We start from the raw sequence: 22278 nt of genomic DNA, 5'->3' as shown, positions 1-22278 counted from the left end.
TTTTATTTCTTCCTTGATCGCATTGTTAACCCACTTGTTTAATAACATGCTATTTAGCCTCCAAGTGTTTGAATATTTTTCAGTTTTCCTATTACAGTTGATTTCTAGTTTCATGCCATTGTGGTCAGAGAAGATGCTTGATATGATTTCATTCTTCTTAAATTCATTGAGACTTGTTTTATGTCCTAATATGTGGTCTATCCTAGGAAATGTACCACATACCATGTGTACTTGAAACGAATGTATATTCTGCTGCTTTGGGGTACAATATTCTGAAGATACCAATTAAATCCAATTGATCTAATGTGTCATTTAAGGCAGCTGTTTCTTCTTTCTTTTTTTTTAAGTTGTTACTTTTCTTTTAATTTTGTGACATCAAGTTAGTAGCCAGGTCCTTAAGGTGCAGAGATAGTCAGATTTTTCTTACATTCTCCCAAACCAAAAAAAATACGTAATTTACCTGAGTCACCAATACATATGGCTATGAAGTACTTGAAATGTAACTAGTGCAACTGAGAACCTGAATGTTAATTTTATTTAAATTTTAAAATGAACATGAGACATTAATTTATTAGAAAACATTTAAGTGTGTTTCAAACTTGGGTATGAATCTACTTATTTATTTATTTATTTTTAGTGAGATAGAGAAGACAGTCTGACAGACAGAGACAGACAAACAGGAATGGAGAGAGATGAGAAGCATCAACTACTAGTTGTGGGACCTCTCATATGTGCCTTGACTGTTGGCCTTCAGCAGACTTGAGTAACCCCTTGCTCACACCAGTGACCTTGGGTCCAAGCTGGTGAGCTTTGCTCAAACCAGATGAGCCCACACTCAAGCTAGAGACCTCAGGGTTTTGAACCTGGGTCCTCCATGCCCCAGTCCGATGGTCTATCCACTGCACCACCGCCTGGTCAGGCTATAGGTACATCTTTAATGGGACTCTCTGAGCTTCTTGAACTTACGTGACCCTTTCATTCATTAGGTTAGGGAAGTTTTCAGCTATGATTTATTCAAACAAGTTCTCTATCCCTTATTCTTCTCCTTCAGGAACCTATATGGTGCAGATGTTGTTTCACTTGTTGTCCCAGGTCTCTTAGAGACCTTAGCCTTTTTGAGCCTCTTCTTTTTGCTGCTCTGCTTCTGTGCTTACATATTTCTTGTCCTCTAAATTGCTGATTCGATCCTCTGCTTCATCCAACTTGCTGTTGATTCGTTGTGTAGTCTTCATTTCAGACTTCACTTCTGTTTATTTTGTTTGTTTCAATATCCTTTTTTATTTCTATTTTTCACAGAGAGAGAGTCAGAGAGAGGGACAGATAGGAACAGACAGGAAGGGAGATGAGAAGCATCAATTCTTTGTTGTGGCACCTTCACTGCTCATTGATTGCTTTCTCATGTGCCTTGACCAGGAGGCTACAGCAAAGTGAGTGACCCCTTGCTAAAGCCAGTGACCTTGGGCTCAAGCCAGCAACCTTGAGTTTCAAGCCAGCAACCTTTGGGCTCAAGCCAGCGAGCATGGGGTCATGTCTATGATCCCATGCTTAAGCTAGTGACCCCACACCATGGGTCCCCAAACTTTTTACACAGGGGGCCAGTTCACTGTCCTTCAGACCGTTGGAGGGCTGCCACATACAGTGCTCCTCTCACTGACCACCAATGAAAGAAGTGCCCCTTCCAGAAGTGCGGGGGGGGGCCAGATAAATGGCCTCAGGGTGGACGCATGCGGCCCGCGGGCCATAGTTTGGGGACGCCTGCCCCATACTCAATCTGGTGAGCCCGTGCTCAAGCTGGCAACCTAGGAGTTTCAAACCTGGGTCATCTGCATCCAAGTCCAATGCTCTATCCACTGTGCCACCGCCTGGTCAGGTTCAATGTCCTGATTTTTTGTTTGTTTTTAAGTGAGAAGAGGGGAGATAGTCAAGACAGACTGCCACATGTGCCATGACTGGGACCCATCCAGTGACCCCACCTGTGGCCAATGCTCAAATCAACTGAACTATCCTCAGCACCTGAGGCTGATGCTCAGACAAACCGACTTACCCAGGGCCCGTGCTCAAGCCAAGTGAGCAACTGGCTGTAGGAGAGAACGAAGGAGATGGGGAAGAGGGAGAGAAGGGGGAAAGCAGATAGTTGCTTCTCGTGTGCCCTGACCAGGAATTGAACTTGGGACATCCAATTGCCAGGCCAATGCTCCATCTACTGAGTCAACTGGCCAGGGCCTCAATGTCCTCTTTAGTGCTATCCCTTTGTTTAAGTTCTGAGATCATCCATTCTTACTCTAAGATCCTTGAGCATTCTAATAACCATTATTTTAAATTCTGCATGTTATTTTGGTTGCTTCCATTTTGTTTAATTCTTTTTGTGTGTCTGTGACAGAGACAGAGAGATAGAGGGACAGATAGGGACAGACAGGATGGGAGATGAGAAGAATCAGTTCTTTGTTGCAGTACCTTAGTTGTTCATTGATTGCTTTCTCGTATGTGCTTTAACCGGGGAGCTACAGCAGACCAAGTGACCCCTTGCTCATGCCAGCGACCTTGGGCTCAAGCTGGTGAGCCTTGCTCAAACCAGATGAGCCCACACTCAAGCTAGAGACCTCAGGGTTTCGAACCTGGGTCCTCCGTGTACCAGTCCAATGGTCTATCCACTGCACCACTGCCTGGTCAGGCTCATTTAATTCTTTTTCTGGGGATTTCTCTTGTTGATTCACTTGGGTCATATTTCTTTGCCTGTTTTGTCTACGGATTAAGTAGCTGTACTCTGATTCCCGAATTGTTGTGATGTCTTTGAGGAAAGTGGGCTCAGTGGTACTATCTTCCAGGCCACCTGAGCTCCTTGCTTAGGAGTGTTTCTTGAGGGTTATATTTACCTACCTGTTGTACGTGAGTCTTGAATGCTGTTGGTCCTTTTGTAGGTGGAGTTAATCCTTCATGCTGGCTGGCTCTAAGGCCACAATGGTGGTTTTCATAACCATTTTCCTGTTATTTCCTCTTCCTATCTGGTTCTCTCCAGGCCACCTGCCTTCACAGCTCTCATCCTGCAACTTCCCTTTGTCTGGGCTTGAGTCTGGATCATGCAGCTTTCTCTTTACCCTTTTACCATCTTTCTGTTTGCTTGTGTTTGAAATCAGGTTTAGTGAGGTCTAATTCCCATACTATAAACTTCCTCATTTTTAGGTGTTCTGGTCTAGGACTTTTGACAAAAAACATACGGTCATTTAACCACTACCAAAGTCTACCATCTTGGCCCCCATGGATGGACTGCTGAAACTGCTGGCAGCTTTAACACCTAGGTCAGGTCACGGAATGCCTCTGTTCCAAACGTACTCTGGGCTCCCCTTTCACTCAGAGGCGCAGCCAAAGCCCTTACAGAGGCCTACAAAAGCCCACTGTGTTCTTGCCCCTTTCCTCTCTGATCTCCTCCACTCCCCTCTCTACCTTGCTCACTGATCCAGCCACATTGTTTGCCTCCTCCCCTTTCTGAAACACATGAGGCCCACTCCTGCCTCAGGGCCTTTGCACTGTTTTTTTTTCCTATTTGGAACTCTCTCCCACCAGAAGAATCCACTTGGCACATTCAAATATCATTCCTGGCCCTTCTGTTTAAAGTTGCATCCCCCTCTCTCCCCACCTGTATTACTATAACAGGTGTGTGTGTGTGTGTGTGTGGCTAAGAGCTAGATAGGCAGGTGTATCATGAAGGAGATACAACTGGAACAGTAATGAGTTGTCAGATATTGAGGAGTTTGGGTGTAATAAAGCCACTCGCGGGATCTGAACTGAGCAGGACAAGATCCACCTTATCTCTTAATAGGATCCTAGTGCCTACCACACTGAAAATAGGCTGAGGGCAGGCAGGGCAGCTGGGATAGACAGGTATCCAGGCAAGAGACAAGGGCCCTTGGACCAGGCTGGGGGCAGCAGAGGTGGGGTGAAGGGAGCAGATTCTGGAAGGTAGAGCCATGCTGATAAATTAGACATGACCCTGAACCTCCTTAAATCCGCAGGAACCCTGCAATGTGTTACCCTTCCTCCCATAAAGGGAGCCCAGCTCACCTGGAGTCCAAGAGTTTCTCTACTTGCTTCCTGTGTTCACTGACCACCCACCTGTCCCAAGGGAAAAGCCACACGTTGACTCCATTTTCCCAACATTTAATTAGGAAAAAAATTACATGAACAAAGGAAAACTCATGCAACAAAAGAGGAGAGAATTGGGTTTCTGGGACTGTGAGATGGGGCTGGATTCCTCAGAAGAGGCAGAACAAAGGAGTAAGGCACCGCCGCCCTGGCCCCTCATGGCCAGCGCAGGGCAGGGCAGCTGAGGATGAGGGGGCCAAGGCAAGTGCAGACAACACTGAGGAAGTTTGGCAGTAGGTACAAGAGAAAGAGTTCCGGAGCCCCCAGGCCCAGGTCAGGCCCTGGAATACATCTAGTTACAGTTCTCCAGGCGCTTGCAGAGAACAGGGCCCTGTGAGAATGTACAGTCCAACTCCCGAGTTTGGAAGGGGACACTGTGGCCCAACTGCAGGGGACCCCTTGGCACACCCACAGTCTGAGGGCAGCTTCGGCTGCATCACTCCACCCCAAGTGCTGCTGGTGCTGAGGCCCCCTTCTTGGAATAGGGGGGGGCCAGCTATGGCGAGGGAGAGGTGCCAGAAGCTAGGCCAGGGCTAACAGTGTCACAAGGGAGTCAGCACAACGCAAGGAGAGGTAAATGAGGTTGACAACATCTCAGGGGTATTTACAAATAGAGACGAGGAGGTGGAGATAAATTAAATAAATAGGTAATTGGGGGTATAAATAGCAAGGAGGGCAGGGGCTATCACACTTGGGCATAAGGGCAGGAGACTGGGGGTATTGCTGCTGCTGGGGTGGAGGGCTTGGTCCTGTCACCCCCTCCCCGCCTGCAGGGCCCAAAGCAAGGCACTAATGAAGGGGCCCAGGTGTGCCAGGGGCATATTGGCCCGGTGACTTCGCCTGTGCCACCCAATGCTGGGCTCAGTTCTGAAACCCATGCATGAGCCCCCACCCCTCAACAGGACGACGGCCCAGGCCTGAGAAGCCCCTCCTCACCGGTTCTGCCACCCTTAGCTGTTGCTGGACATGAGGCTGATGATCTGTTCCAGCTTCTGGCGCAGTTTATGCTTCCGACAAGAGATGTCTCTATCCAGAGCAGTGAGCACCTGGGGGAAGAAGGCCCCAGAACTGGGCTCAGAAGGAGGGGCCCACTCCTCCTGGGCAAAGCCTCCTCCTCCCCTAGAGGCCTTAAGCTCTTCCTCTGGGGCCCTAGGCACCTGGGAAGAGCTTCAGCCTCTCCCCTCTCAACATACCCTCCATCTTCTCAACACCAAACCCTCCTCCATCTGCAGAACTTCTCCTCAGCCAGAGCACAACCCTCCTAAGAGTGGTCTGGACTTGCTGTCCCACTTTCTCCCTTCCCATCTTCTCCTAAATCCTCCCCCCAAAACCTTTGGTCAGCTCTCCATGATCTTGTCACCAAACCTAGTCAGCATTCTTGGGTCCCCTCTCCCTTGACCATCAGCAGCACCTGACAGTGATCACTCCCTCCTCCTGACCCCCATGGTGGGGTTCCTCAGATATATTCCAGGATCAGCTCTGTACTTTGGGGGTCCATCCCACCTGCTGGATATGCCCTCGCCTGTCCCCACTGCCTGCTCCCCTTCTTCTCTGCCACCTCTGAGTGTCCAGGGCCCCAGGGCTCAGTGCTTGGGCCACCTCTCTCTCTCTCGAGAGCCCCTCTCGCTGCCCTTGCTGAACCCACTCAGTCCCAGGGCTCTCAGGCCATGTCCTGGCTCACAAATTTATATCTCCAGCTGAGAATACATTCTAAAGTTCACACTTCTATGTCCCTTGCCTACTGCCACCTCTAGTCACAAATCCCACAGGCCCTACAAAGGGCTGTCCATGCCAACCTTCCGGCCCCACCTCCCTCAGCCTGTCCCTCTCCATGCTCCTGGTCCTCAAATTTTGCCCAACCAGAACTTTGCATTCTAACCAGTGGCTTCTCTTCTAGCTCCCTCAAATCCCAGCACTGAGGAGAGTGTCACCTGTGCAGGTCTAACAGCCTGCCTGGGGGAGTGATCATGAGCAATCTAAAAGATGGGCTCCCTATCCCCTCTGTCCGCTCTACTTTCTTGTGGTTCTCCTTGCCTCCCACCAAGCCCCCTGCCTTTGTCACAGTGGGAGAAACACACACCTCCTGGTGGTACTTGGTGACATAGAAGTAGAGTTCACTGAGTGCACTTAGGACACTGAAGTCGCTGGCATGGAGGCGGGACTGCTCCACCAGGTACGCATCCATGTCCTGGTCACTGATGGATGCCATCTTTGCAATGTCCCGGTAGTACCTGTTGGGACCCTGAGTAGGTCACATGGGCAGGTGGCACAAAAGCCAAAGTCCCTGCCTTGGCTGCCTCTGGCTATTTTTCCTGTGGTTAGCCCACCTCAGAAAATCCAGCCCAGAGCCAGGCAACTCCTGCCTCCCTCAGCCCACAGGTGAGGGCCCTAGACACATGGCAAGCTTCCCCTGGCCCTCCTCCCCCCAACATGGGGCCAGAGGGTAGGGCCCACCTCTCCACCCAACTCTTGTAGTTCGGGATGTCCTTGGCATAGAGCAGCTTATTGGAGGGTGAGTCCTTGCCCAGGCGGTGCTCAGACGTGGAGCAGGAGTCCATGAAGGTCTGGGCTACCACTGACAAGCAGGCGTCCGTGATGCTGCTCTTGTGGATGTCGAACACAAACTGCGGATTCTTGATCACATTCACCCAGAAGCGCAGGGGCAGGCTGGACAGAGGGACACACACCCGCGGCTCCCTAGTCTCCCCACGAGCACCCTCCATCACTGTTCCCCTCCATGGTTCCTGTCTGGCCAGCCCACGTCTTGCCCAGAAAAGCAGGAGAGAGACATTTAGGGTTCAAGTCCTTTTCTTTAAATTTCTGTCAGAAATAGGCCCTGGCCGGTTGGCTCAGCGGTAGAGCGTCGGTCTGGCGGGCGGGGGACCCGGGTTCGATTCCCGGCCAGGGCACACAGGAGAAGCGCCCATTTGCTTCTCCACCGCCCCTCCTTCCTCTCTGTCTCTCTCTTCCCCTCCCGCAGCCAAGGCTCCATTGGAGCAAAGATGGCCCGGGCGCTGGGGATGGCTCCTTGGCCTCTGCCCCAGGCGCTAGAGTGGCTCTGGTTGCGGCAGAGCATCGCCCCTGGTGGGCAGAGCGTCACCCCTGGTGGGCGTGCCGGGTGGATCCCGGTCGGGCGCATGCAGGAGTCTGTCTGACTGTCTCTCCCCGTTTCCAGCTTCAGAAAAAAAAAAAATTCTGTCAGAAATATAAGAGGAAAGAGCTACCACCTGGGCCAAGCTTCCAGCATCTCTGCCCTGTGCACGACCCTGAGGACTAAGGGCCACCTCTGGGCAGTGGCCCCACTACCAACCAGCTAAATGCCCTATAGAGCCCAACACCAAATTGTTCTCACGTGCCCTTTTTGCTTGGCAGCACCATGGACGCTAGTCATCTCCTGCCTGAATGACCCCTCCAGCTCCCATCAGTTGCCCTGACTCTGTGATCCCTGAATCTTGGTAAAGCCACCAGCCTCTTCTGACCACCCATCCCTAGAGAGACAAGCAGCATCCAGGCACAAGGCAGTACCAGTTGCTCTTCCAGGTGTGGCGTACGTCAGGGTCACTGATCTGGTGCTGGTCAGCCTGCTCGTCTAGGAAGTCGAACATGTACTTGATAGCCAAGGGCAGGGCGGAGCCCCGGTGCGCCGTGCTGAACACAGTCTCAAAGAGATCATCCACAAACTTCTGCAGCGTGCCCTGTGGGGGCCCAGCAAAAATATAAGCTGTGAGGGAGCCAGGTCAGGATATTCCCACAGCGGGGCAGACAGAGGACAGAGGCCTGGCAATGAGCAGGGCTTCCCTGCAGGGCCAGCACCCCTCAGACAGGATGGCATGGGGCAGGCCCACACCTTGGTGGCCAACAGCCGTGTCAGGTAGATCTCTGAGACCATCTTGCTGCCACGGTCTCCCTCGCGGTGGTCGGCGTGGTCATGGTTCTTCACCAGGTGCCACAGCTTGGTGCCTGTCTCCTGGTCGGGTGTGATCATGGGTGCCCGAGAGCGGAGGCTATCAGGGCTGCTGGCCGTGCGGAGCAAGCTCTCTGGGGCAGAGGACCAGTTTGCCCCTTAGGCCAGTGGGGCCACACCAGCCATTGCTAGGGCTCTTGCCCCACTCTGTCCTAGGAGCCCAGCAGGCTGAGGGGGGCCTGTCTGCTCTTGCTGGCCCCCAGGGGCTCCCTATGATGGCTGTCACAACTGCAAAGGGCACACAGCCAGCAGAGGCCATCATACTGAGGACACCTACCGTAGCGGCTGAGGGAGCGGGTGAAGGTGAAGGAGTTGGCCATGTTATAGGCGGACACTTGTTTGGGCATCAGTGCCACCAAGGAACCATCTGTCACCTGGAGACCCCAGAGACAGAGAGGGGGCAGTGCCAGAGGCCAAGACTAGAGGCCCGAGCCACCACCAACCCAGACCCTGCAGTGTGCATGCAGAATAGCTCCCGAGGCTCTCTGAAGAGGGCCTGTGAGCAGAGGGGTCAAAGAAGGAAGGGACCGGGGCCCCTGCTCTTGTGTCATTAGAGCAGGTGGCCCTGGGGCTGAGTGAGCCCCCCCCAGCTCCTCACCTGGTAGTGGGCCAGTGAGTTGACCCTCTTCCAATCACACTCGATCTTGGTGGTGACATCCTCATCCTGGAGAATGATGCGGGCCATGCGGCCCTGGCGCCACTCTGTGGGCCACAGACAGCCCTTGAGGTCCTACTCAGAAACCGAGACCCTGGGCCCATTCCACTCAGAGGACAGAATCCAGGTGGGGAGCGTGAGAGCCAGCCAAGGTAACGTGGCCAGGAAGAGAGAATGGAGGCCTCACCTAGGTCCATGTCCTCAGCTTTGGGACGCTGGGAATACGGGATGCCCTTGTACATAGCATCCAGCAGCTTGTCTTTGGCCTGGGTGATGCTGTCACAGTTGAGAACCTTCACTGGGACCTGAGCACTGCCCTCACTCTCCGGGCACACACAGTACAGGGTCTGCGAGCGAGGAGAACCATAGGGTGGGTCCTAGGCTAGGCTTCCCCACCATGTCCAAATCCCTGCCCATCAGACTCCCCCATTCACCAGTGTCTTGTAGTCAATCTGCTGCCGAATGAGCTTATCCTCACTCAGGGAGTAGCGGGCCTCGCCCGTGATGGCATCGATGGGGCCCTTCTCCATCTGCTGCTTGATGGCGCAGTAGAGCAGAAAAAGCGGCTCTCCAGCACACTCCTGCAGCCGAAACCGGGCACATGGCTTGCTGCCTGCCTGAGAGCTACTTCCCCACATCCCCTTCCCTGAGGGCCACCTGCCACGCTCACCTTCAGGAATTTATGTAGCAGGAACGTGAACCAGTTGGTAAGCATCTTTTCAGCCACTGACTCCGTCCTAGGGCAAAAAGGCTACTGGGGCCCTGGCCTGGCAAGGGTAGAACCATTCAGGGCCCAGGCTGGCAGAGGGTAGAGCTGGGGTTAGGACAGTACCTGCGCAGTAACAGCTTTGGGTGGTTCTTGCTCTCCAGGTTTTTCTCTATGAGGTCTGCCAACAGTTGCTTGAGTAACCCCGTGGCATAATCGAGGCGGCTCTGCAGAGCCACCATGGTGAGCGAAGCCACGGTGCCACGGTCCCGCATGGAGAAGCTGCTCTGGGCCTCGAGCGTGTGAATGAAGGTGAGCACGAAGGCACGGCTATGTAGCAGCTGCCCAAAGAGGCGCAGAGCCTTCTCGACATTAGGGGGGGTCTGTGAGGGATAGGGAGTGTCAGAGGGTAGGGCAGTGGTCCTGGGGATGACCGGGAATAGGCAAGCAAGGCAAGGGGCTCACATCCAGCTCCTTGAGCACAGGGTGGGCCTCGATGCCTGGGAAGAGCACACGCACAGCATAGGTCCGGTAGTCTAGGAAAGGAATCTGCACCACGTCCATATGGTTCGTCAGCTCGTTGATGTCTGTCTGCAGCTCAGCAAAGGCTGGGAGGGGCAGGGAGGAAGAGTGAGCAGAACAAGGAGAGGGAGGCACCCCAGCCCACTCACCCTGCACTGCACCCCCACCCCAGGCACCTTCCTTGCATTCCAGAGCCACGCGGGACTCCAAATTGTCCATTTGGAGCTGGAGTCGCTTGAGTGTGCGGTCTGCATCCTGAGTCTTGCGCTTGTAGGCGACCAGCACAGCGGTGATGGCCAGCAGCAAGAACCCAGCCCCTGCCGCCAGCCCCACCATGGCTGGCAGGGTCAGTGCCCGCTCAGCCGTGATGTGTAGGGTTCCCAGCCAGAACTCCAGGCCGCCCACCAGCACCTACGGGATAGGCTCACCATGAGCTGACCCCCACAGCCAACCCCACACTCCCTCGTTGGCCTCCCCACTCCCACCCACCATGACAGGCTGCCGGCCGGTCTGGCTGGGAGAGTCACACAGGAGTTGCGTGTCCGAGACGGTGAGTGCACATGGCTGGCCCCCGATCAGCACAGTGTAGTTGAGGCGGGAGCTGCCAGCTGCTGCAGGGATCAGATTCTTTCCCTGTGTGTGGAGGGTACAGTCAGCCAGGGCTCCCCACCTCCTTGCCCCTCCCAGCCCCTGCACCCCATGGGCACCTTCAACACTACGTGGGAGCCAGGTTTCACATCCAGGACGCCAGAGGGCCCAAGCGGCTCAAAGCTCGGGTCGGGGTAGTAGGTGAAGGATGACCGGTTGAGGGAGCGGGCTGTCTGAACGTGGTCCAGCAGGAAGCCAAACTCATCCGGGTGCTCGCCCTGGGCCCGCGGCTGGGGCCGCCCCAGGAAGATACCAGGAGCCTTACACAGCATAGCAGTATCGTTGATAACCTGGCACGTCTGTGTGGACAAGGGCGGGCAGCCCAGCACATGAGATCATGCACAGCAAGGTCAGGGGCAAGGCGAGGGGGGCTGGCACTCACATTGGTGGTCTCGATGCCTCGATACTTGGCCCGTACCCGGGGCTCTTGGACTGTCAGCAGGTGGGTCCCACTTACAGTGATGGCAGTGCTTCCGCTGGGGACAGTGGGAGGGACCTCAGGCTCTGTCCCCCAGTATATCCAGCCCAGCCCTGGAGAGCTATCAAGGCTGCAGTGGGAGCCTGGGGCCACCCACGCCTCAGGTCCCTGGACAGGTGCCAGGTGCTCTGTGGTCAGGAGGACCCTGTCCCCTCTGGCAATAATGGCTCAGGTTTAGAGCAAGTATAATTTGATGCCCCAGGGCCCAGTCACCAGGTAAGGTCCCAGGAGGTTGGGGACCAATTCTCCCTAGGGACTTACTTGATGATACTCCAGGTGGGCTCAAGGCGAGTGACAGTGGGGTCCTGGGTGTAGGTGTAGAGAACTCTGGGGCTGGAGATGTTGGCACGGTCAATGGCCAGGGTGATGGGGGCCTGACTTGGGCCCAGGGTGGAAACGGGTGAGATACACACGATCGCTTCAGCATCTCTCCTACATCAACAAGTGGATGCTTTCAGCAGGTGGCCCAAAAGCCTCACTGGCCCAGCCCCACCCCTGCAATCCCTACCTAAATGCCCATCCCAAGACTGGCTAGGCCCTACCTACCTCACTAACTGGCACTCGCCATCTCTCATGATCACTGTGACCCTGCTGCCAGCATCTAGAGAGCTTCCAGAGATGGTGAGCCTCGTGCCCCCAGAAGCTGGGCCCCGACTGGGACTCACATGGTCAAACGCTGGGGTCTGTGGGAGAAGCAGCCCTCAGAAGAGGGAGGCGGCAGCCCAGTATAGGGGTGCACCTCTCAGAGCGGGTGGGCATGGGAGGGGGTAGGCAGCTCACACACCACAAAGCTGTAGAGCTGCTCTGACTGCGTGCGGAAATCAGCAGAACAGTCCCCTACACAGAGCTCCACAGGCCCCGGCGGTGGGCTGGGCACCAGCGACTCCTCCATCTCACACACGATCCTAGGGATCAGAGAAGGTCAGGGCCAGACTTGGTGCACCAGCCTGGGTGCCCACAAAGCCCACACTCACCTCTCGGCACTGATGTACTCAGCAGGGATGGAGTTGCAGCGCACCCCAGCCACCCGAAGGCCCACCTCTCGGTAGGTGAGGCCCAAGTTCTCACCCACGATGGTGACTCGGGTGCCTCCCTCCTTGGGCCCCATGCGTGGATGGATCTGCAGAGCAAGACAAGAGGTGAGAGAGTGAGCCCAGACTCCTAGGTGCCTGGTAGGTGGAAGGTATGGGAGGCTAACCTGGGCAATGCGGGGGTGGCTGCAACGGGTGCCCTTCTGGCTCGGGTGCATCCAGTTGGTCTTGGGGGCCGGACAGTGGGCCCGCAGCTGGCACCTATGCTCCGAGATGCACCAGCCACAGTTGAAGCGGGGGTCAGCCTTGAGGCAAAGGCCACAGCTGGGTCGCTGTGCCCAGCACTTATACAGGAGAGCTGTGGGCACAGAGGGTACTGTTGGGGGCAGCTGTGGGGAGCCAGGACCACCGAGGGCCCTGACAGAGGGTTCCCCTGTTGGACATGACCCCAGCTTGTGCCAACTCTGCCCCAGGAGGCAAGTTCCTCGGCCCCATCTTGCCCCTCACCTCGGAAGGTGGCAGGCTTGTCGATGGGAAAATCGCCATCCCAGACCACAGAGAAGTCCAGCTCGATGTCACCATACTCATCACCTTCATAGGAGTACTGGGGGAGAGGGACCACATGACCCCTCAGACGGTCCTCTGCCACAGCCACCGGAGGCTTCCAGGCCAGTGAGCTGGGCACAGGCCCGGAGGACGTGGGTCAGGGGAGCCTCACCGAGGCGTTCTGGCACTGTACGCTGCTGCTGTTGAAACGCACGGCAGGCACCCGCTGTTGCCGCCCCTGGACCCGGACCACACACTCATAGTTCTTCTGGCCCGACTGGGGCTGTGGCAGGTTCTTGGCCCGCAGGGTCAGGGGCTGCATGACTCCAACCGGAATCAGGAGGTCTCCACTAGGCAGGATCTCAGGGCAGCCCTGGGAGGAAAACACTTGTCAGCCACACACCAACTGCTGTCATCCTGGGCCAGCTGGGCCAGCCCCACATTGAGGAGGCTCAAGGAAACCAATGAGATCAAAGGCAGAAAATCCAGAGGCCAGCCCACAGAGACCAGCCTTTACGCGCACGGAACCCGCCTCACCTCAGGGCTGTGGACCCTGCCCTCCTGGAAGGAGCACTCATGGGGGTGGCTGGTACACATGTGGCGGTACTTACACCAGTGGCAGGGGTAAGGGCTGCCAACGCAGGACATGCACCTGAGGGGTGGGGGGGACAGCTTCAGAAACAAGAGAAAACCAGGCCTGCCCCGCACCAACCCCTCCTATGGGACACACGGGGAACTGAAGAACGAAGGCGCCGGAGCCCATCCGAGGCCTGCACAATGCAGCAAAGGATGAGGTAACATGGGGACAGAGGTCAGGAAGGGCCAGTACTCACGACTGGAGGACACTGCAGTTGTAAAAGACAAAGTCGGCCCCAGCAAACCTCACACCGGTCTCCTTGGAGAGCAGCTGCAGCAGCACAGTGCGAGTGGCGCCTGCAGCAAGCCCAAGGGTGGTTACGAGCCAGCCACAGACAGAGCGGCCCTATCCCCAGCAGCCCCAGCAGCCCCGGCCACTGACCATGCCCTCTGGTGAGAGCCCGGAGCTCCTGGAGAGAGGGTGAGGGGCAGCGCAACTCCCCAGAGGGCAGCAGGATGGCCTCATTCTCCGTCACCTCTTCGAAGGCACAACTCACGCCTGCACTGAGGTCTGGCACATTGCGCATGGCCACAGTCAGCTGGAGAAGGCAGAGGACTCAGCAGGGTATACCCCTCAACACACGCATGCACTGGCCTACATACCTCCACTCACCACACCACTTACCTGCACCCCAGGCGATGTCACTGACACGTTGTTGGGCCGGACCCGCACCTGGACACACTTGCTCAGCTCGTCAGCAAAGCGATGTGGGGCTGAGGCACCTGGACAGGCCCCTTCTCGACAGCATCTGTGTGGGGTCAGCCAGAGCCCATCCCAAACCTGCCCTGGGAGGGCCCTGTCCAGGGCTCAGTGGGGACCTGGGGAGGAAGGGGACAGCCGACCCAGCCCACAGTGCCTCAGCCAACGGGGTCCAAGTGACATCAGCTGGGGTGGATGTTCTGCTCATTAGCTGGTGAAAGTGGAAGGGGAGGGGGGGAAGGCCACGAGGGCGAGGGCAGGGTACTACTCTACCCAGTCAAAAACATGCGTGGGCGGCTCCTCTCAGAAATAGAGCCTGAGCCCGTCATCACCGCGCAACCCCACACTGCCTCCCTCACCTGTGCTGCAGTACACACCAACCACAGTGAGGGTCCCTAGAGCCCAGGCAAGCCGCGCAGCTCACGTACTGCTCGCAAGTCTCCACTGGGAGCTGGCTCACCTGGGAACAACCTCGTCAGCACCCGCCCAGCCCCCACACAGCCCCCCACCGCCACCCGCCTCGGGCCCACCTGCTTCTCACTCAGGAGGTAGATGTGCCGGTGGTCAGGGCTAAAGAGCAGGTCTCGGAGTATGGGACTGCCGTCCACCACAGGCACTGTCTCATACAGGTGGGCATCCTGGGAGCCATCCACTCGTACCTGGGCCACAAGACCAGGGAAGAGGGATGACAAACCACTTCGAAGCCACAGCAGCACGCCAATCACCTAGGTGTCCGCGTCTACAGCCAGGAACTCTCCAGGTTATAGCTGAGCTGAAGCCATGGCCCGGTGGGGCTCAGCACTCGACCTTTCCCTGCCCCCACAATCCTCATGGGCAGGAGAAGGACGGCTCAATGGCACCTCCTGGAGGCCCTCAGGGGTGACTCAGCCACCCAGAAAACATTCCCAGGAGATAGAGACACAGATTATTGCCGCCTGGGGATGGAAAGTGGGGTGATATCCAAAGGGAAAGGTTTTCAGAGCGATGTCAATGTCCTGGGATGACACAGTGGTGAGGGTTGCGTAACTCCGCAAACTCACTAAAACCACCAGAATGTATGCTTTAAGTGGGGGAAGTGTACGGGATGGGAATTATAACTCAATAAAGCTGTTAAAATGGCAAAAAGGGCCCAGGAGGGAAGCACACCCGGCCAAGACCTCTGTGGCTCCCTTCACAAGCTTTCCCCCAGCCACCCCCACCCCCATCTCCCAGGGGATAGCTCTACAATTGCCAGGCTGGCAGGATGCGAACATGGAGGCTGTCCTGACTTCTGTCCCTTTAGAACACGCCAGAGCTCCCAGGGGCCCATCTCCCCATTTCATGCCACCCAAAGTCCCAGAACAGAAGCAGTTGTGGCCCTGCTACATTGAGCGGACAAGGAAGGCAAAAGGGGTTATATTCATATTCATTCAACTATTATCCAGCAATGACCGCTGAGCCGCGGCCACCTGTTGTCCTGACAGGGAGGCCCCAAGATAAGTCTGGTCTCTGTCCCCATAGCCACAGAAAGCCGGCCATTTAGGCCAAAGTGAGGAGTGTTGCTAGCATGGGTGGGTGACTGCAGGGGCTGCCCATGGAGCACAGCCAGGCTCCTGGGGCCCAGCCTGGGAAGTCCCTCTTCCCCTATGGGCTGCGTACTGTCCAGGGTCCCTCAGGGTTTGTCTGCACATTCTTGGCCCCGCCCCTCATCCCATATCTCAAGACTCGGTCCCAATTTCCACATACCAAGGGGGCTGGGGCCTACCTTCTTCAGACTGCCACTGCGAGTGCCGATGAAGACCACGGAGTGCTGGTGGTAGGTATAGGCGGCCACACTGGCCATGCCGTCGGTGTTGTCAGCCAGCAAGGGCATCCCCTCGATCACATGCAGGCCACCCAGTGGCTGGTTCAACACCAGCCCACAGAAGTTTCCATTTATCTGCATGGGCTGGTGAAACAGGATTGCGTGTGAGAATCAAAGCTTGGGGGAAGCAGCTGGACAGAGGCCATGAGACCCCACGTTCAGGAAGGAAGCAGGATCTAGATTACAGGGGTCCCCAAACTTTTTACACAGAGGGCCAGTTCACTGTCCCTCAGACCGTTGGAGGGCCGCCACATACAGTGCTCCTCTCACTGACCACCAATGAAAGAGGTGCCCCTTCTGGAAGTGCGGTGGGAGGCCGGATAAATGGCCTCAGGGGGCCGCATGCGGCCCGCGGGCCGTAGTTTGGGGACGCCTGATCTAGAACTTGTTCCCCACCAGCTAAAACCAGCTATTTACCCTGGAGCCCACAGAAAATCGGGGGCTGAGGAAGGAGATGTAAGAGGGAGAGGAGGAGCAGGAAAGGAGTGATGCCTAGGCCTGCAAGATGGGACAGGCTGGGAGACTGCTGCTGACTCAGCGACGGAGAAGCATGAGATGGAGCAAGAAGCAGCAGGCTGGGGAAGGGTGGAGGGGCAGGAAAAGGGAGGGGTGGTCCCCAAGCAAACAGTGCCTGCCAAGAGAGACGGTGAGAAGGCAGGCCAGAGGAGAACGAGAAGCAGCAGATGCAGGGAAAGCACGAGGGAGGGAGAAGCAGATGTTCCCCGGCTAGAGCCCACTGTGCTCACGGTGTTGATGCAAGGCAGCTCCTTGTTGAGCAGCCAGGGCAGGGCCAGTGTGCCTTCCCCTCGATAGCAGGACTGGATGCGGCGCCGGATATGGGCATTGATGGTGCTAAGGGTAAAGAGACAGAGGACCGTCTGCCGGGGTGGGCTGGCCCGGTTCTTCTGGCCCTGAGAGAAGATGGTGAAGAGGACGTCCTCATCAGCCGGCACGCCAAGGGCCTGAGCCAGCAGCAGGCCGGGCTTGGCCAGGTGGGCGCTCTGCACCAAGCGGTACTCCACGCCACGCCAGGAGCAGCCGATGGGAAACTCCACGTATGAGTAGAACTCTGAGTCCCCCGCGCACATTCGCACGATCTTGGACGTGAAGAATTTCTCGCCCGCTGTGTCCAGCAGCGTCTGCTGGGTGTCCAGCTGCAGCGTCAGGAAGTACACGAAGGAGGCACTCACAAAGCCATAGATATAGTAGATGTCAAAGGCGGGGTACAAGGACAGGGTGTCTGAGGGAATCTTGATCTGCGAGGAGACAAACTCATCCTGGTACACCTGGAGAGCAGGTCGAGAAAGAGCATGGGACAAGACATGGCTGTCATCAACCTCCCAAATTCCGGTCCCTCAGCCCCCACAACATGGGGACCGCAGGGCTTCCTTTATGACCTCCCCCGCCCCACCCCACACAGTCACAGAAGCTCAGACCAGAAGGCAGGATGAGCAGCCCCTTCCTGTGCCTCAGCCTATCGCCCTGTCTTCAGAAGCTTGTCCCCTCTACGACTAGGGCTCTTTCAGAGGTGGAGCCAGAACAACATGAAGGCAGAGGGAAACAGGTGCTGGCTCTTAATGGGGGTGGGGAGAGGGGCAAGGGAAGGAGGGTGAAGAGACAGGCAGGCTCACCTACCAGACTAAACATGTCGGCACTGTCCTCATCACTGATGAGCTTGCGGGAGCTCAGAGTGGGGAAGTACTCAGACTTGCCATCGACAGCGGTACCCACAAACAGCTTGCTGGGCCCCTGCCCCTGCTCCACGATGACACCGGCCATGGAGTCAGGCTCCTGGGCCCCTGAGAGGTAGTGCTCCTTTCGGTGGTGGGGCTCGCCCAGCTTGAAGAGGTCATCCAAGCGCAGAAACTGGCAGATGCCTTGCCAGATGCTGCCGCAGGCCACCAACCGGCGGGCAGCATAGTCTATGAGAAGCAACTTGTTCACGTTGTCCACAGGTGCCAGGCGGTGGGTGCACACACGCATACTGGGGGGTGGGTAGCAGCGAGCATTGTCCTCAACAGGCCCTGTGACGTGGGCCCGTAGCTCGGTCAGGTTGGGGGCCAGCTTGAAGACTCGGTTCACTGCACCCACAAATACCTCCCCAGTCACCCGGTGCACAGCCAGGTGGGTGAGTGTGGTGTCTGTTACTGAGAAGGCAGTAAAGGGCCTGTTGTCACCCAAGGCCCCTCCCATAGCAAGGAGGAATAGCTGGAAAAGGCAGGCAGTGGGCATGGCTGGCGGCTGTACCCCGGGACGAGCCTGAGGAAAGATGGCGAGTGCAAGTCAGAGGCCCCTGGCCCAGGCTGCCAGGCGCCCTTCTGCCCCAGGACCCCCAGCAGGCTAAGCTCCATGCCACAGTGAGTGGAAGCCACTCATTTACTCACTACCACGCCAGAGTCAGAGCCCAAAGGGCCTCCACCAAGGCACATGAGTGAGCAATAAGCGCAGGCCGGCTTGGGGGCCATCAATCATCCCCCACCTCCCCCAACCTCCCCCCCCTGGATAGGAGCCAGGAGGCTTGCCTCAATTGGGCCACACCCAAGGGAGCAGCAGAGCCAGATGCTGGGAAAGGCAGGGCGGGAGGCCCTCCTGGAATGAGACCCAAACACCAGATCCCAGAGCTGAGGGCAGCTAGCCACACATGAGCCACCATAGGCAAACCCCAAGCCACAAAGATGCCCCACGCCCAAGCTGGGGGAAGGGGAAAGGCTGGGAGAGAACAATCACAAGCCAGGGATGAGGGGAACACCACCCCAGAGTGGCAATGCTACCAGGAGCCCTGGGACAGAGGTCTGGGGCATCAAGGCCTGAGACTGGCCCCAGCACCACCACCACATTTCCACTCCTGGCCCAGCTGCCTTCTCACCCTGAGGGCCTCCCTCAGCTGGCTGTCCAGGAGCCTGCTGTCTGGCCTACCAGCTGCAACACAAAGCCAAGTCGCGCCTGCCCCCCCAACCCCCAGCCAGGCACCACACACAGACATAAGTCAGGCTCTGCTCCGGCACAGCCAGACAGATGGCCCAGGCAGTCCTGTGCAGCTCTCCCTCCAGATCCAGAGGTTAAGTGGAGAAGGGGAGGTGCCAGGGGACCCAAGGAGCCCTATGGAAGGGGAGCATACTCCCCAAATACAGAGAGACTTCGGGGAAATGAAGTGGGGACTGTTAGGTCAGTGCCCAGATTGGCTGGGTCTTCACCCCCAGGCCACACCCAGCTATCCTGCCAAACCCAGGTGGCAAAGATAGCAGAGCAGTGTCATGGCAGCCAATAGGGCAGGGCTTAGTGCTACCTTCTCAGTGCCCAAGCCCCAAGAGAGACATAAGTACCCAGCTTTGGGGTGGGAGGTGCAGGAACCAAACCACAAAGGTACAGAAGAGAGAAAGGAAAAATTGCATTTGCCAGAACAAGGAGCAGGCCCAGCTTGAAACTGCAAAGTTTCACCACAGGTTGATCACCTCTTCAGGGATCTTTTGTCAGGTCCATATCCTGGACTCCGAATGCACAACAGCCAGAGAAGAAAGGAAGGTGATAGAGAAGAGAGACCACATCCCACTCTCATCTACTCCACCCCCTCAGGGCCGCCTAAGAATGGGGACTGGGACAGGTTCGGAGGGAAACCTGGAGGCAGGATTTGCATCCCAAGCCCCCATTCCAACCTCCACCTGTAAGTGGGAGCTTGGGGCATCACAGGCACACCCACCCGTCTGCTACAACCACCTAGCAGAGTGTCCGAGGATGAGGACAGACCCTCGCAGTGCCGCAGCCAGGTCCCCAATGCCCCCCACCACCGTGCTGCTCTCCAGGTTCGCCCTGCCCCCTCGGCCGACCCATGGAGACCCTTGTGGATGAAGACACCACAGCAGTCCTTGGAGAGGCCGCTCCTCCTCCACAAAGGGTCCCCACTGGGCAGGGGGGATGGGCTCGAAGTGGCCGAACCTGCCGACGCAGGGCACGGCGACTAGTTAGGCCAGCGCCCAAGGAGCAGGAGAGGCAGTGCCCAAGACTCTCAAGGCCAACAGATCTCTCGGCCTGCCAGAGCCCTGAGCCGCCAAGTAGCCTGGCTCCCCACGGGCGACGGGGAATGGAAGCCACCTACCTGTCCCTCACCCGCCGCTGGCTCCCGACGGCCGCCCCCCAGCCACGTGGACGTGCCCCCCGAGCCCCACACCGGCCCCGCTGCCGCGCCCCGCGTCCCACGCCCTATGCCCTGCGCCCCGCGCCCCGCACCCCGCCACCGCCGCCGCCCACACACTGGGCAGGCCCACGGCCGCCAGGGCCTTTTAAATCCGGACCGTACCACCGCGCAGGGCGGGGGCGCCCAGGGAGGCCCGGGCGGCTGCGCACATAAGCCGATGCCGCTCCTCTCTGGGATCGGGGGTGGGGGCAGGCCCAGCTCGCATCCCGGGTCCCGTGAGCTACCAGGATCCCCGCCCAACGACCTAACCACCTCCCCCTCGCGCAATGGCCGCGTCCGTAGCGCGCGCCTCTACCCCCTTCTCCCCACCCACTGCCTGGGGCAACCCTGGGACCCGCGCGCGCCCACAGCACACACCCCTCGGTCCTGGGGCGCGCGCAGAGCTGGCTCAGGCGCGCGCCGGCCCCGCCCCGCCCGGGCGCTCCAAGGCGCACCAGGGCACCTGCTGCTGGTGCGCGACCTTCCTTGCCCATCAGGTGCACACCAGCCAAGAACTCGAGGTCCTTGATTAAGACACGCTTCCCTTGACGGTCCATAAACTGGAGAGCCCGCGACGAATAATATGCAAATACCCAGGTGTCACCATTTACACTTGGTCCGTTCCCCAGCTAGAGACCAAGGAAGGAATCGGGGGATTTCATTCCTTGGCTTTTTTTTTTTTAAACAGATTAGAGATATATTCACCTATCATATGTCATACTTTTAAAGTGTAACATTCAGCCTGACCGGTGGTGGTACAGTAGTTTAGAGCATCAACCTGGGACGCTGAGGACCCAGGTTGGAAACCCTGGGAGCCCCGGCTTGAGCGCAGGCTCATCAGGCTTGAGCACGGGGTTATGACCCCATGGTCGCTGGCTTGAGCAAGGGGTCACTGGCTCAACTGGAGCCCCTCCCCGCATCAAGGCACTTATAAGAAAGTAATCAATGAACAACTAAAGTGCCCCAACTGTGAGTGAATGGTTCTCATCTCTCTCCCTTCCTGTCTGTCCCTGTCTCTCTCTCTCTCTCTCTCTCTCTCTGTCTCTCTCACACAAAATAAATAAAGTGTAGCATCAATAACAGTATATTCACAAACTTGTGCAACCACCTCCACAATCAAATTCTAGAACATTTTCATCGCTCCCCAAAGGAAACCACCACAGACATTCGCAGTCACTCCCTAGACTCCATCCAGCCCCCAGCAACAACTAATCTACTTTCTGACTCGGATCTGCCTGATCTGGACCTCTCATATACATTGATTCGTATGATATGCATGTGTCTTTTGTGTCTGGCTTTTTTCTTACCATAATGTTTTCAAGGTTCATCCATGTTCTAGCATGTATCAACACTTCATTTATTGTTTAGGGCCTAATAATATTCCATTGCATGGACATACCACATTTATTTATTTATTTATTTAATAAATTTTTGTTCTTTTTTTTTAATTTTTTTTAAATTTATTCATTTTAGAGAGGAGAGACAGAGAGACAGAGAGAGAGAGACAGGGGGGAGGAGCTGGAAGCATCAACTCCCATATGTGCCTTGACCAGGCAAGCCCAGGGTTTTGAACCGGCGACCTCAGCATTTCTAGGTTGACGCTTTATCCACTGCGCCACCACAGGTCAGGCTGGACATACCACATTTATTTATCCATTCATCAACCAGTGGACATTTGGATTCATCTTTTGGCTACTGTGAATAATGCTGGTAGAACATTAGTGTTCAAGGTTTTATGTGTGTGTGTGTGTTTAAGATTTTATTTGTTGATTTTGAGAAAGGAGAGAGAAAGAGAGAGAGAAAGGGCGGTGGGAGGAGTGGGAAGCATCAACTCATATGTGCCTTGACCCGGCAAGCCCAGGGTTTCAAACCTGAGACCTCAGAACCACAGGTCAGGCAGTGTTCAAGTTTTTATGTGAACACATTTTCATTTCCCATCCACCTAGGAGTGGTAACATGATAATTCCATTCTTCACATTTTCGAGGGAAAGGGCCAAACTGCTTTCAAAAGTAGTTGCACTGCCTGACCAGGTGGTGACCCAGTGGACAGAGCATCGACCTGGGATGCAGAGGATCCAGTTTCAAAACACCAAAGTCGCTGGCTTGAGCACAGGCTCATCTGGCTTGAACACAGGCTCAGCAGCTTGAGTGCAGGGTCGCTGGTTTGATCATGGGATCATTAACATGACCCCATGGTCGCTGGCTTGAAGCCCACGGTTGCTGGCTTGCTGGCTTGAG

The 22278-nt window shown here is 56.3% G+C and overlaps 1 protein-coding gene across 2 annotated transcripts; it reads right to left on the bottom strand.

Annotated features, from left to right (window-relative positions):
• Nucleotides 1-4162: 4162 nt before the first annotated feature.
• Nucleotides 4163-20299, bottom strand: PLXNA3 (plexin A3). 2 transcript variants are annotated; one of them, XM_066356219.1, is made up of 33 exons: nucleotides 19963-20299; nucleotides 17505-18128; nucleotides 16616-17155; nucleotides 15771-15953; nucleotides 14557-14685; nucleotides 14386-14486; nucleotides 13952-14075; nucleotides 13709-13865; nucleotides 13524-13623; nucleotides 13228-13342; nucleotides 12863-13063; nucleotides 12652-12748; nucleotides 12312-12502; nucleotides 12088-12233; nucleotides 11898-12018; nucleotides 11660-11796; nucleotides 11375-11545; nucleotides 11018-11111; nucleotides 10695-10934; nucleotides 10477-10620; nucleotides 10164-10398; nucleotides 9931-10073; nucleotides 9592-9848; nucleotides 9430-9496; nucleotides 9194-9340; nucleotides 8947-9106; nucleotides 8703-8806; nucleotides 8382-8478; nucleotides 7988-8178; nucleotides 7666-7835; nucleotides 6595-6807; nucleotides 6221-6371; nucleotides 4163-5186 (listed from the first exon to the last, which is right to left on the bottom strand). In XM_066356219.1, exons 2-33 carry the CDS (start codon nucleotides 18099-18101, stop codon nucleotides 5091-5093), a joined length of 5619 nt encoding a protein of 1872 aa, XP_066212316.1. In that variant the 5' UTR covers nucleotides 18102-18128; nucleotides 19963-20299; the 3' UTR covers nucleotides 4163-5090. The 2 variants fall into 2 exon arrangements, with proteins under 2 accessions (XP_066212316.1, XP_066212317.1); XM_066356220.1 differs by having other exon boundaries at nucleotides 17505-17893.
• Between the last annotated feature and the right edge of the window lie 1979 nt (nucleotides 20300-22278).

The sequence above is a fragment of the Saccopteryx leptura genome, chromosome X, assembly GCF_036850995.1.
Source record: "Saccopteryx leptura isolate mSacLep1 chromosome X, mSacLep1_pri_phased_curated, whole genome shotgun sequence".
Classification (NCBI taxonomy): Eukaryota; Metazoa; Chordata; class Mammalia; order Chiroptera; family Emballonuridae; genus Saccopteryx; species Saccopteryx leptura.
Note: the sequence above shows the minus strand (reverse complement) of the source record. Positions and strands in the feature narration are given on the sequence as shown.

Bases quoted from the DNA above. Each gene is read 5' to 3' on its own strand.
- PLXNA3 (XM_066356219.1), bottom strand. From the start codon at position 18,101: ATGCCCACTGCCTGCCTTTTCCAGCTATTCCTCCTTGCTATGGGAGGG. The intron at 9,497-9,591 runs GTACTGTCCTAA...TTTTTGCCCTAG, and splicing joins CCAAAGCTGTTACTGCGCAG to GACGGAGTCAGTGGCTGAAA. The intron at 6,808-7,665 runs GTACTGCCTTGT...CCCTCTGTCCAG, and splicing joins CACACCTGGAAGAGCAACTG to CCTGCCCCTGCGCTTCTGGG.